The sequence below is a fragment of the Pelophylax lessonae genome, assembly GCF_965119305.1.
Source record: "Pelophylax lessonae genome assembly, chromosome: 13".
NCBI lineage: Eukaryota > Metazoa > Chordata > Amphibia > Anura > Ranidae > Pelophylax > Pelophylax lessonae.
The window spans coordinates 120669527-120683072 of NC_138780.1; the positions used below are offsets into that span (position 1 = coordinate 120669527).

The 13546-nt window shown below is 42.4% G+C and overlaps 1 protein-coding gene across 1 annotated transcript in view; it reads left to right on the forward strand.

Annotated features, from left to right (window-relative positions):
• Positions 1-13546, forward strand: part of LOC309569394 (uncharacterized protein) — a 326566-nt gene that overhangs the window by 156920 nt on the left and 156100 nt on the right. The window contains exons 20-21 of the mRNA XM_082275209.1: positions 1054-1130; positions 7854-8005. Of these exons, the coding sequence (XP_082131335.1) occupies positions 1054-1130; positions 7854-8005 (229 nt within the window). The remainder of the gene's footprint in view (positions 1-1053; positions 1131-7853; positions 8006-13546) is intronic.

Below are 13546 nucleotides of genomic sequence, written 5' to 3' on the forward strand. Positions count from 1 at the left end.
CATTTGCAGCACTCTAGCCCTTTCCTTTGGTGTTTTAGAGCCATTTTAGTGCCTTAAAGTTCGGGTCCCCATTGACTTCAATGGGGTTCGGTGTCCGGGAAAAGTTCGGTAAAAGTCCGGGACACGGACCCGGACTTTTTTTTAAAGTTCGGCCGAACCCGTCGAACACGGACATCTAGGTGTCCGCTCAACCCTAATTGCTAGTCCTTTCTAGCAAGCAGTTTTTAAAAAAATCAACTTTAAATTGTTAATTTTTACATTACTTAACACTGTCATGTGACCATCAGTGCCTCAATTGGGGTTCTTCCTCTCTAGGTGGTGGGCAGGTTCTTTTGAGGAGGGTAGGGGGCAAGATGGTCATGTTTATGTCTGACAACCGGGTAGGGTACTAGGTGCTGGCACAATGATTTGTTTACATGTTTTGTGGAGATGGACCAGTGGGCCGAATAAGGAGCTTGGAAATCAGTAGGGCTGTGTCATCGTTCATGGCCCTCCACTGGAAATAATTGCCATATAAGAGGAACTGGTGGGATGAACCGGTAAGACCCTGGAATCCAAGGAGATCTTTACAATGATTTTTACCATTTTTTTTTTTTTTTTACTGAAAGAGGATGTATTTGTATTATAATCATTGACTTTGGGTGGAGTTCCACTTTCAATTTTTGAATTATCAGCAGAGGTTTAAAATTGAAGAAGGAGAAGTGATATCACTAGCTGTTATGCATGCATAAAATAAAAACTGGAGTATTATAATAATATGAACTAGAAAGCAGATTTCAACAAATGTGTTTGATTTTGCTTATTTTTGCAAATAAACATCAGAATTAGACACATAGAAAAGGTCAAAAGTTTATTTTTTTCCCCCATAAGGTTGCTGTAAATCATGTAAAAAATAGATAATTATCTTTTTTATATATATTTTGTTGTAATGAGAGCCACAGGGTACAGCCAGCATAATCAGTTGGGAAAGGTCACATTTCATTATGACTCTGCCGATATTAACAAATAAAGGTCATGTTGGTCATTAGCGATTACAATGTCTGTCTCTTGCAGGGGACAGTATCTGTATGAGATGAAAAAATATGATCTTGCCAGCTTCTGCATTTGCCACGCAGCTGAGATGACTCAAGGTAGGCAGTGTTATCATTAACGTTGCAAATGTTTTCTGCAAATGTACAGAGAAAAATTTACCTCTACAATATATATATATATATATAAGGGAGCTGTTTTACCTTCCAAATTTTTTGTACTTCTGTTCGTCCAGTCCTGAAGTTTAAAGAGCTCTGCCTACCTATTTGGCAAGACTGGTGACCTGCCTTTTTCCTACTAAAGTTAGGTAACAATAAAGGTCTTATCCCTCTCTTAGTCTATAACTGGACTGTGAAGGAGAAGCTGAACCACTGATCAGTTTATCTCTCTGTCACTCTGCTCTTTCCTCCTATAAGCATGTCCCTTGTTAAGTGGAAATAATCCCTCCTATCTTTTTCAGCCAAGGAAGCTGCCATCTTGGCCTATGTTTAATCTTCAACTGCCATAATGCTGCTCATGTGATCAATTATGACACCAGCCATTGGATGGTTTGACAGTTGGTAGAGAGCACAACTAATATAACAGTTACATTTTCGTCACGTGCCGGAAATGTAAGGCCCCTTTCACACATGCGGACCGTTCAGTTCCGCCTGTCAATTTTTCAGGCGGATCTGAACGGATGCCCCATGCATCTCTATGGGGCAGCGGATGTCAGCGGAGACATCCGATTCGATCCTGTCCGTTCTCATCCGATTCCCCCATAGAGGAGAGTGGGGATCTGACACGTCCGTCTCTGCACATAGAGCTGTCATCCGCCTGCTCATCGGGGTATCGGCGGATCGATCCCCCGCTGAGCAGAAAACGGAACGGACAGGATCGGACATGTGTGAAAGGGGCCTAACTGTTTTTTGAAACTAGTAAATAGATGGGTTTACTTCCACTTTAGCATATGAGCACTTCAGCACAAATTGATGGGCTTCTTTTACTGCTTCTCCTACCCTACTCTATTTATGTCTAAACTGTCCCCTTAACAAAGTTACATTGCAATATCTGGGAAACAATAATTCTTTGTGTGAAATAGCATTTTAAAAGTCACTGAGACACAGATCTTGCACTCCTGTGTGTACCCTAATCCTCTAGAATACTGGTAGGACTGGGTACATTATGGTACATTAGGCTCTTTTTACATTAAAGTGATTGTAAACTCCTCAATTTTTTCTCTCTAAATATAATAAACATGTTTTAATTACCTGCTCTGTGCAGTTACTTTTGCACAGGGCAGCCCAGATCCTTCTTTTCTCAGGTCCCGCTTTAGCTCTCCTGGCCCCTCCCTTCTATCCAGTGCCCCCACAGCAAGCAGCTTGCTATAACTTTTTTTACATTAAGCTGTTCATAAATGTTTTAGGATTGTAAAAAAATTGTTTCATGTGAATAGTGTTTAGTGTGATATACCAAATGAGCTGAAATTTTTTTAGAATATGTTGGCATAGCTAAGTCTTCTATAGTGGGAATTTTAGGGAAAATTGGTTAACATCTAAACTCTTTTTTGTATGTTAAGCCACATTAAGCTACCCAAAAAAACAAGCTTAATGTACCCAGTTTGCCTTGTGGAAGACCAAAACCCATTAAACTTCTAGGATAGGTTTGGGGAGTTGAGAACTTAGGTTGTGCAAAATTGCAAGACAATTGATTGAGGTTTAGGCACATTATGGTATGTTAAGCTCTTTTTACATTAAGCTGTTCACATTAAATGTTTTAGGATTGTAAAAAAAAAATGTTTAATGTGAATAATGTTTGGTGTGATTTACCAAATTAACTGAAATTTTCTGAATAAGTTTGCATAGAGAGAGTCTTCTATTGTGTGAAGTTTGGGGGAAATTAGTTAACATCTAAACTCTTTTTTGTACGTTAAGCCACATTAAGCTACCCAAAAAACAAGCTTAATATCCCTAGTTTGCCTCGTGTAAGACCAAAATACATCACACTTCTAGAATAGATTAGGAATGTTAAAGACTTAGGCTGCACAAAGTTTCAGGGCAATTGATTAAGGTTTAGGCACTTTATTACACGTTAGGCTACATTAAGCCATTTTCACATTAAATGTTTTAGGATGTCCCTGCCAAATATTTTCTTGAGGAAAGCACGCACCATTTAAATATAAAAGAAATACATAACATTATTGTATTTCTTTTATATTTAAGTTGTATGTGCTTTCCTCAAGGTAATATTTGGCACCTTTAAAGTCCCTCCTCTTGGTTCTTTTGTGTTGTACAGAGTGTTGTGAAAAGAAGAAGAGGTGCTATACTGTGGGAAACATGGCCCTACCCCAACTTTTTGAGACATGTTGCTGCTATCAGTTTCAAAATTAACTTTTTTTCTTTTCTTAACCTCCCTGGCGGTATTCCCGAGTGTGGCTTGGGGTTAACTTTCAGTACCAAAAGCGGTAACTGCCGAGCCACACTCGGGATATCTCCAGAATGTTACTCACCTTCCCTGTGATCCCCCACTGTCCTCCCCACCGTCCTCCCCGCCGTCCTCACACTCTCTCCCCCCTCTGTGCATGGCGGATTGCCGGCACTTGCCTTCCGGTTCCATTCCCTGCAAGCGTTGTGACGCAGGGGGGGTGGAATAGGTGGCAAATTCAAAAGTGTAAATACACAAATTACATGATACAAAGCTGTGATGCTAACGGATTACACTGTATCATGCCATTTCAGTACAGGATTGCACCTGGTGACTTTTCCGATGCCCTGCCTGTGCTTTTCCAGTGCTTTGTGTTTGCAAAATTTTGAACGACCATGGCGTCCAAAAAGCCTTCTTTTTGCGCAAAAGCACTTTTAGACGAACTGGAAAACAGCGACAGTGAAACGGAGTTACTTGAAGCGATAACGATTCGTGGGAAAACTCGTCATCAGGTATGGAAAGGGACGACAGCGACGATTCTGATGTCTCTTTCTGGCACATAGCTTGTGGACATTGGGAAGTTTATCAAATGATTCTTCAGAATTTTCAACTAAGCTATGTGCCAGAAAGAGACATCATAATCGTCGCTGTCGTCACTTTCCGTACCTGATGATGAATTTTCCCACGATTCGCTATTGGTCAGTTCTTAAAGTAACTAAGTTTCGCTGTCGCTGTTTTCCAGTTCGTCTAAAAGCGCTTTTGCGCAAAAAGAACGCTTTTTGGATGCCATGGTCGTTCTCAATTTTCCAGGCACAAAGAACTGGAAAAGCACAGGCAGGGCACTGGAAAGTCACCAGGTGCAATCCTGTGGTGAAATGGCATGATACAGTGTAATCCGTTAGGATCACAACTTTGTATCGTGTCATTTAGTGTATTTACATTTTTAAAATTGCCGCCGGTTTCAACTCCCTGCGTCGCAGCGCTCACAGGGAAGGGAACAGGAAGACAGGTGCCGGCATCTGCCAAGCACACAGCGGGAGGACGGCGTGGGAGGATGGCGGGGGATCGCAGGGGAAGGTGAGTTTTAAAATGTAAAACATATTTCCATGCAAAAGAATGTACCGCTTTTAGCACAGAAATCTGGACATAATCAGAGCGCCAGGGAGGTTAAAATGCTACATGTTCTCAGTTTAAACATTTTATATGTTTTCTATTTTCTTTTGTGAATAAAATATGGGTTCATGAGATGTGCAAAGCATTGCATTCTGTTTTTATGTAGATTTTACACAGCGTCCCAACTTTTTTGGAATTGTTTTAATGTGTAACTTCAACCTTTTTTAGGTTTAACATAGATGTAGAAAGGTTAGAACATCTGTGAGGTTTTTGTTGCTGTTTTAGGCCTATTTCAGGTTTTGTGGGATAAACATAACAAGGCCTAACGGCTTTTGTGGAGATTTGGGATGCTCACAAAGCCGACACATAGGTGTGGAAGGTGGAGTTTTGCATCTTCCCATATTTCAAAAAGGTCAGACTACTCTTCTTTCAGCCATTTAGGGATTGTTAAACCCCTAGGCTACCATTCCTATTGCTCCAACTGAAAAATGTCAAGACTTTTTCAAAACCTGTGTACTGTTCTGAAATCCAAATGCAGCATTTGTCCCATCCTGGATATAAAGGATCTCAATGCCTTCATACATCCTTAAAAGTTTTGGATGGAATCCATTTGGTCAGTTATATCCTCCCTTCACCAGGAGACTTCTTAGCATCCATCGACATGAAGAATGTGTATTTATGCATTCCTATCTTTCTAGGACATCTATAACTTCTTCACTTTCAACGACAATAACTATCAGTTTGTGGCCCTTCCCTTCCTTGGTCACAAGAGTATTAACAAAGGACCTCACATAAGTACTGGGTCTTTGTCTCAAGGTATTCCAGTCATCGGATACCTGGACAATCTGGCCTCTCTGGCCTTGGACTGTAATGCGTCAATCAGGATGCAGACCTTGAAAGACTTCAGATAGATCCTGAACCTTGAGAAATTTTTTTGGGATTTTTCACGTAACTTACTTGCCCCTGGAGAAGTTTTCAAAACTGCTAAAACAATTTCATCCTTTTACATGCTGAAACCAAGATATGCCTGCCATAGTGGCTTCTGTCCCTGGCATTGTCAAAGGGAAGGTTTTTTTCTTTGTGTATATTGGAAGATTTTTTACAATGGATGCTAGCCTTCTGGGTTGGGGCTAAGTTCTGGATCATCTGACTGTTCTGGGTTGTTGGAGGAATGTAAACTTCCAATCAACCTTCTGGAATTACAAGCTCCTCATTTGTTGTTACTTCATTGGACCCCTCTCCTGATCAGTCTTTTGGTCTGGGTTCAATAGGACAATGACGCAGTTGTGACTAATATCAATTACCGGGGGACACTGAAAATATTGGGCCAGTGTCAGGGGTAAAGTCTATCCTTTCTTGGGCAGAGTTTAATGTTTTAATAATTTCCATGATTCAAATTTCCAAGGCAATAACTGGTAAGCAGATTTTCTCGGCAGAACAAGGCTGGATTTGGGGGAATTGTTTCTTCATCAGGAGAAGTTCTGGGACATAATGTCTGTGTTAGGGGTTGCTGGTTGTGGATCTGATAGTTCCTTGGCCCAACAGAAAACAGGACAGATTTGTCTCCAGGATGCAGAGTCTTCTGGCAGATTCAATGGATGCCTTGATGGCACTTTGGGATCAGTGTGCCCTGATTTATGCCTTTATATTATAGGATCAATACCGAGGGCATTCTGGTCTTTTCTCTGAATTGGCTTTGGAGAAGGTGGTAACTCCACCCCATTCATCTGTTACTAGATTGAATAGGTCTCTTACCATTAGGATCAATCTCCCACCCTTTTTTTCCAGTCACTGGGTTTAATGGCCTGGTTTTTTAAAACCCAGGTTCCTAAAAACAGAGACATTTCAAATTTGTTATCCAGAAAATGCATAAAGATTGTGAATCTACCTCACGCATAATTTCTTATCAAACATTGAAAACATATTTTCACTGGCACAAGTCTGTGAGCTTTTTCCCATATGCCATTTCAATGGTATGTGCTCATTCTTTCCTTTAGCTGGGGGTAGAACAACACTTGGTCCTTAGTAACATATAAGTGTTAGGTGTCTGCATATGTTCTTTTTTAAAGTCCTCTTGCTAAATATTGATTCAACGAATTCAATAATTGTACTTTCAATCAAGGGGTTGCACTCATTGCTCCCCCTGTTGAGCTCCCAGTACAACCATAGGATTTGAATCTTGTATTGTCGGTGTCATTAAGATCACTGTTTACACCTATTCAGAACATTTCCTTGACTTTGTTATCCTGTACTGTAGCCTTCTGCTAGAAGTTATTATAATTGCCCTGTAAGGAGCCCTGTTTATATTGTATTACCTTTCCTTTGAATGGCATCAATTCACGCAAGCAAATCTCTCTTCATTGCCTTGATGTGGTGAGGGCTGACAGTTTACTTTTCACTCACTGCTTGGTTTAGACAGACTGATTCCTTTTTTGCTGTTCCAGGTTGTCCTAAATAAGGTTCTCCGAGGAAAGATTATTGGAGTAGTGGTGATCTATAGTGCCTCCTTTCTCTTAAAGTGCGCTCCACTAGGGCAGTCATTGTTCCTTGTTTTTTTTATGTTTTTTTGACAACAGGCCCCTGTGTCTCAGATATGTCAGGCTGCAACATGGTTTTCTCTACATACATTCTCTAAAGCTGGCCATACATGAATTGAAATTTAGACAGTCCCCCCTGAACCAGCCAAATTTCGATCCATGTATGGGCAGGCTAATTGTTCCCAAGTCGATCCATTGATCGACTTGGGTACATTGAGCCTGCCGGATATTTGTCATGTGATTACTGCCACTGGCTAAAGCCACCCAGCAGTATTCATTGTGTTTTGCAGCCAGGAATTCTCCCCTGTGCCCCCCCTGCTGGCAGAACACAAGAGCACTGCGGCAGGCGTAGAAGGAAAGGAAATCTCTAGATTCCCCCATCAACACATCTAGCATTGATGGGGGAATCAAGCAAAAGAAAATCAAGTAATTTATGGCCTGCTTAAGTTTTGAGAAAGTCATATCTCCCTCTGCAAATACTGGTTCATCGTAAAGATTTGCAAGCAGCTGCTTAATGCCCTTGGTTTCTTTTGCTTTTACTTTTTTTCTATTTGGCTGGTTCACCTGTATTGTGTAGGTATGCCTGCCCTTCAGTTTGGACTGCTTTCAGATGACCCTAGGTTGTCTGATTGTCTTCAGGCATGAGTGATGAGGGAGAAAATATTTTTTTTTTTCTTTTTTCTTCCATAAAAGGATTTTACAGTGAGAACAAAACCCTATTTTCTTTAGTGTCTTATACTGAGCCTCATACATTATGTATTTATTTATCAGGTTCCTCACCAGTTCAGCAAGCCTTAGTCCAGTCCTTCCGCAAGCAATACAACAATGCCATTGAATGCTTGGTTTCTGCCAATAAACAGAAGCCAGCTCCGGCCCTGATGATCCTCTTAGGAAAAATACAAATGAAGGCAAAGAAAAACAAGGTGAATATAACTAAATGCTTCATTTAAATGCAATAAAACACTGTGTGTGTGAAACCAAAGTAAAAGGATTTGCATTGAAAGCAGGAATGTTTCATTTTATATTGAATTACAATAACGTTTTATTTCCTCAAGTTTGATATTCCTTAGGGGTCATTAGCATGCATTAAAGAGTGTAAATATGTTGTTGACCTTACAGGATAACCAACAATTTCTTTATAAACTGTACAAAAGCATGTACTTTCTTCTGAATATACTGTCGTCTTTCTGTTTCCTGCATTCTGCTTTCCCAAACTTCCTGACAGGGGGCGAGCACACAAATAACATCACTATTATTCCACTGATTGATTCAACAAGACTACAAGTCCCACCATGCATTGTGCCATCAAACATTCCTGCCATTTTTGCTTCTAGTAATCTCTTGTGTAGTATTCTCCTGTTGCCTGTGTGTGCAGGCACCATGAGCATTTCTTCATGTAGTCTGATCCCAGGAGCGTGCACACAAGGGTGGCGCCAGAGGACCCTGCAAAGGAGAGGAGCTACTCTAGAACTGGAAGAAGGGGTGTACTAAAACAGTGAAATAAAAAACTTGCAAGATGAAGAAGCAATTTACACACTGAGTCTTTATATCAGCAGGCTAAAAAAAAAAGTCACGTTTTTAATATCACTTAAAGTGGAATTCTAGGTAAGGAATTTAATGTGTAGTTGCATTAGTTGCATTGTTCCAGATTGGACCAATGTAATTATCCATATGCCATACCTAAAGGACCACTGTGAAAGTGGAGAATCACTAAAGTAGTCACCGATACTACAGTGTTTGCTCCAGTCTTCCATGTCCTGTGCCGAGTGGCTGTCTTGTTGCAGGGGATTGCCAACACAGGGGGTTGCCAGTTCGGCACAGGTATCATTCACAGAACGCCTTGAATTTGTCTTAATGAATGCAAGGTGTTCTTTTCCTGGATGAGGTGGGGAGGGGGGATGGTGATATTATGACACGGGACCTAGAAGATAGCCACAATCACTGTAGTAGTGGAGACTATAAATATAGTCCCCCAATAGTGGTCCCACAGGTATGGCATATGCATTAGAGCTTTTGAACTTGAATAAGAGGAATACCCAGGAGGGGGGTAAACATGTAGCACACATAGTGTGCTATTGCAAAAGGTCTGTGTGACTAAATTATGCTGCATAATGGTTAAATAGAATCAATGCACATATTTGCCAACGTCCTTGAATCTAGAAAATATTTTATGATTACTGTGCGATGAGTGAGAATCTACCATAACACTATCACACTACCCTCCCTGTAACCCTGACACTAATACTCCCTTAAATCCAAGCCCTCACACTAGCCCCATCCTGTTCCTTATTACTAACACTCATACTAACTCTCTCACACCAACCCTCCCTGTAAATGTGACATTACCCCTTACTGTAACTCTCATACTAACCATCACACAGTGGCGTCACTAGGGTTGGTGTCACCCGGTGCGGTAACTCACGGTGTCACCCCAACCCCTTTCAATAATGTTTTTTTTTTTTTACTAATGTAACTTGTAAATCATAGCTCCCATATAACACTAAATGTAATGACAATAGTGACATTAATAACTAGGAGAATTAAAAAGACCTTTAAATTACAATAATATGAAAATAATAAAACACAGCTGTCAGGTCCCTATGCATCTCTATGGGGAAAATGGATGGTAACGGACCGTCTGTCTGTTCTCATCCGATCCCATCCTATCCGATCCCCTGGATGGATGGAAAATAGGGTTTCCATCCGTCCAGATTTAATGGATCGGATTGGATGTCAGCGGACATAGAGATGCATGGGGTGACCGTTCAGATCCGCCCAAAAAAACTGACAGGCGGATCTGAACGTACCATCTGTGTGAAAGGGTCCTTACATATAAAGACCAAAGTGCATTTCCTTAGTGCAAATTCATATACAGTACTCTATTCAAAACATATATGCAATATTCATACATAATATTTGTATTATTCACCCTTAGGGCTCTTTCACACATGTAGACCATTCAGATCCGCCTGTCCGTTTTTTTTGCGGATCTGAACGGTCCCCCCCATGCATCCCTATGGGGCATCGGATGTCAGCGGACATGTCTCCGTCAAATCTGGACAGATGGAAACCCTATTTTCCATCTGTCCAGCGCATGGGATCGGATGGGATCGGATGAGAATGGACTGACGGTTCGTTCCCATCCGATTTCCCCATAGAGATGCATGGGGATCTGACAGCTGTGTCTCCGCACACAGTGCGGAGAACACCTGTGATTCTCCTGCTCAGCGGGGGATCAGCGGATCGATCCCCCGCTGAGATAAACTGAGTCCGTCCGGTGGACGGACAGTGTGAAAGGGGCCTTAGTGTCAGTGTGAATTTGCTATTCTTCCTCTGTATGCAAGGGCCACTCCCCAGACAGATTCGGGCCTGCAAGGACCCCCTGCGTTTTGAGTACAGTACAGTACAGATGTCCTTCTAGTGGGTCTCCCCTGTTTCATCTTTCATGCACTGGGGAGAGAAATATAAAAAATCGCATCCAGACATAAAGAAACGTACCCAAAAGAGGAGCTAGGAATAACGCAGAGAGACGGTCTGGATGCAATTTTTTATATTTCTCTCCCCAGTGCATGAAAGATGAAACAGGGGAGACCCACTAGAAGGACATCTGTACTGTACTCAAAACGCAGGGGGTCCTTGCAGGCCCGAATCTGTCTGGGGAGTGGCCCTTGCATACAGAGGAGGAATAGCAAATTCCCACTGACACTAAGGGTGAATAAACTTACTGCTGAGAGTGAGACAAGCACTGCTGTATGATGCATCTGCTAAATAAAACATACTAACGGACTATGAATCACATATCTGTCTGCATGTTTAACCACTTGCCGACCGCCGCACGACTATCTACGTCGGCGGTCAGCCCCTCACAGGCAAACTAACGTAGGGCTACGTTGCTTGCTTGTGAGGGTCTAGGGAGCGAGCGCGCGCCCCCCGGGGCGCGCTCCCGCTCCCGCGTGGTCACGGACCCCCCCGCGCGTGTGACCAGCGGACCCGATGTCCGCCGGTCACTCGGCGATCGGCGGGGGAGAGGGAGAATGTCAGGCAGCTTGTGTAAACAAACTGCCTGTCATTCTCTTCGCTGCAAAGACACTGATAAAACGGATCTGGTATGTAGATCCGTTGATCAGTGTCTTTACAGCTAGAGCCACAGCCAATCACAGTAGAAACCACGCCCCTAGGGACACACACAGCCCCTCCCTTCCAAATAAAGTTAACCCCTTCACTACCAGTGTATTTTTACAGTAACAGTGCATATATATAGCACTGATTACTGTAGAAATGTCACTGGTAACCCCAAAAGTGTCAAAAATGTCAGTCAAGGGTCCGATCTGTCCGCCGCAATGTCGCAGTACCGCAAAAAAAATCGCAGATCGCCGCCATTACGCGTTAAAAAAAAAAACAACAAAAATGACAAAAATCTTTCCCTTTGTTAGTAAACGCGATAACTTTTGCGCAAACCAATCAAAATACGCTTTTTGCGATTTTTTTTACCAAACATAGGTAGCATAAAATAAATTGGCCGAAAATTTTTAAAAATTTTGATTTTTACATTTTTTTTTGGGGGAATTTCATATAAAAAAATGTGAAAAATATTGCTATTTTTGCAAAATTGACGCTCTTTTTTTGTTTATAGCGCGTGATCAAAAAATCGCACAGGTGATCAAATACCACCAAAAGAAAGCTCTGTTTGTGGGAAAAAAAGGACGTCAAATTCGTTTAGGTACAGCGTCGCACGACCGCGCAATTGTGCGTTAAATTCACGCAGTGCCGAATCGCAAAATACCCCCTGGTCGGAATGGGGGTAAAATCTTCCGGGGCTTAAGTGGTTAATTGCAATATATTCATCACCCGCACCTCACTACTCACCTCACCCTAGCGTTGCCGTCACCGTGACTGGCTCCGCCCGGCAGCGTGAACGTGAGGGAGCGCAAAGGGCAGGGAGGGGAGGCTCAGGGTGGCCCGGGAGGAGGAGCAAGTGAGAGAAGTCCAGACAGAAGACAGTACACACAGAGGGGTCATTGGCAGCATTTAAGCACTACAAAGAGTGTAATAAGAAATGTAAAGACGAAATCAGGGCGGCTAAAATAGAACACGAGAGACATATAGCGGAGGAGAGCAAAAAGAACCCCAAGAAGTTCTTTAAGTATATAAACAGTAAGAAAGCCAGGCCAGAGCACATTGGCCCCATAAAAGATGATAAAGGAAAAATGGCCACAGAGGACAGAGAAAAGGCGGAAGTGTTAAATAATTTCTTTTCTTCAGTCTTCACAAAGGAATCGGGGGGCTACACGAAACCCGCTTGTAAGGCCGAACTAAATAATACACCTCAGGAAGTGCCGCCATGGCTAACAGAGGATAGACTTAGAGCTAAACTAGAGAAACTTAACATAAATAAATCCCCGGGACTGGATGGCTTGCACCCGAGGGTTCTTAATGAGCTCAGCCAGGTGATTGCCAGACCATTATTCTTGATCTTTAAGGATAGTTTACAGACGGGTATGGTGCCAGCTGATTGGAAAAAAGCCAACGTGGTACCAATATTTAAAAAGGGGCCGAGATATATCCCGGGTAACTATAGGCCGGTCAGCCTAACATCTGTAGTCTGCAAAATTTTGGAGGGGATGATAAGGGACCACATACAAGACTTTAGTAATGAAAATGGTATTATAAGTAGAAATCAGCATGGATTCATGAAAAATCGTTCGTGCCAAACCAATCTGTTAACCTTCTACGATGAAGTGAGCTGCCACCTAGATAAAGGTAAGCCTGTGGATGTGGTGTATCTGGACTTTGCAAAGGCCTTTGACACCGTTCCTCACAAACGCTTACTGTACAAACTAAGGAAGGTAGGTATGGATCATAAGGTGAGTACCTGGATAGAGACCTGGCTCCAGGGGAGAGTACAGAGGGTGGTGATTAATGGGGAGTACTCGGATTGGGCGGGTGTGGAAAGTGGGGTCCCCCAGGGTTCTGTCCTGGGACCAATCCTGTTTAATTTATTCATAAATGATCTAGAGGAGGGGATATCTAGTACAATCTCAGTATTTGCAGATGATACTAAATTAGGCATGCCAATATCTTCTATGCAGGATGTGGAAATCTTGCAAGCAGACCTGAATAAAATAACGGGGTGGGCAACCACATGGCAGATGAGGTTTAATGTAGAAAAATGTAAAGTAATGCACTTGGGTGCCAGAAACCAGAAAGCAAGCTATTCACTAGGGGGTGAACCTCTGGGTGAGTCTAGGATGGAAAAGGACTTGGGGGTACTGGTAGACAACAGGCTTGGCAGTGGCATGCAATGCCAAGCCGCCGCAAGCAAAGCCAACAGAATACTGGGATGTATAAAAAAGGGGATTCACTCCAGAAATAAAGAGATTATTCTCCCGCTCTACAAGACTCTGGTCCGGCCACATCTGGAGTATGCTGTCCAGTTCTGGGCACCGGTCCACAGGAAGGATGTG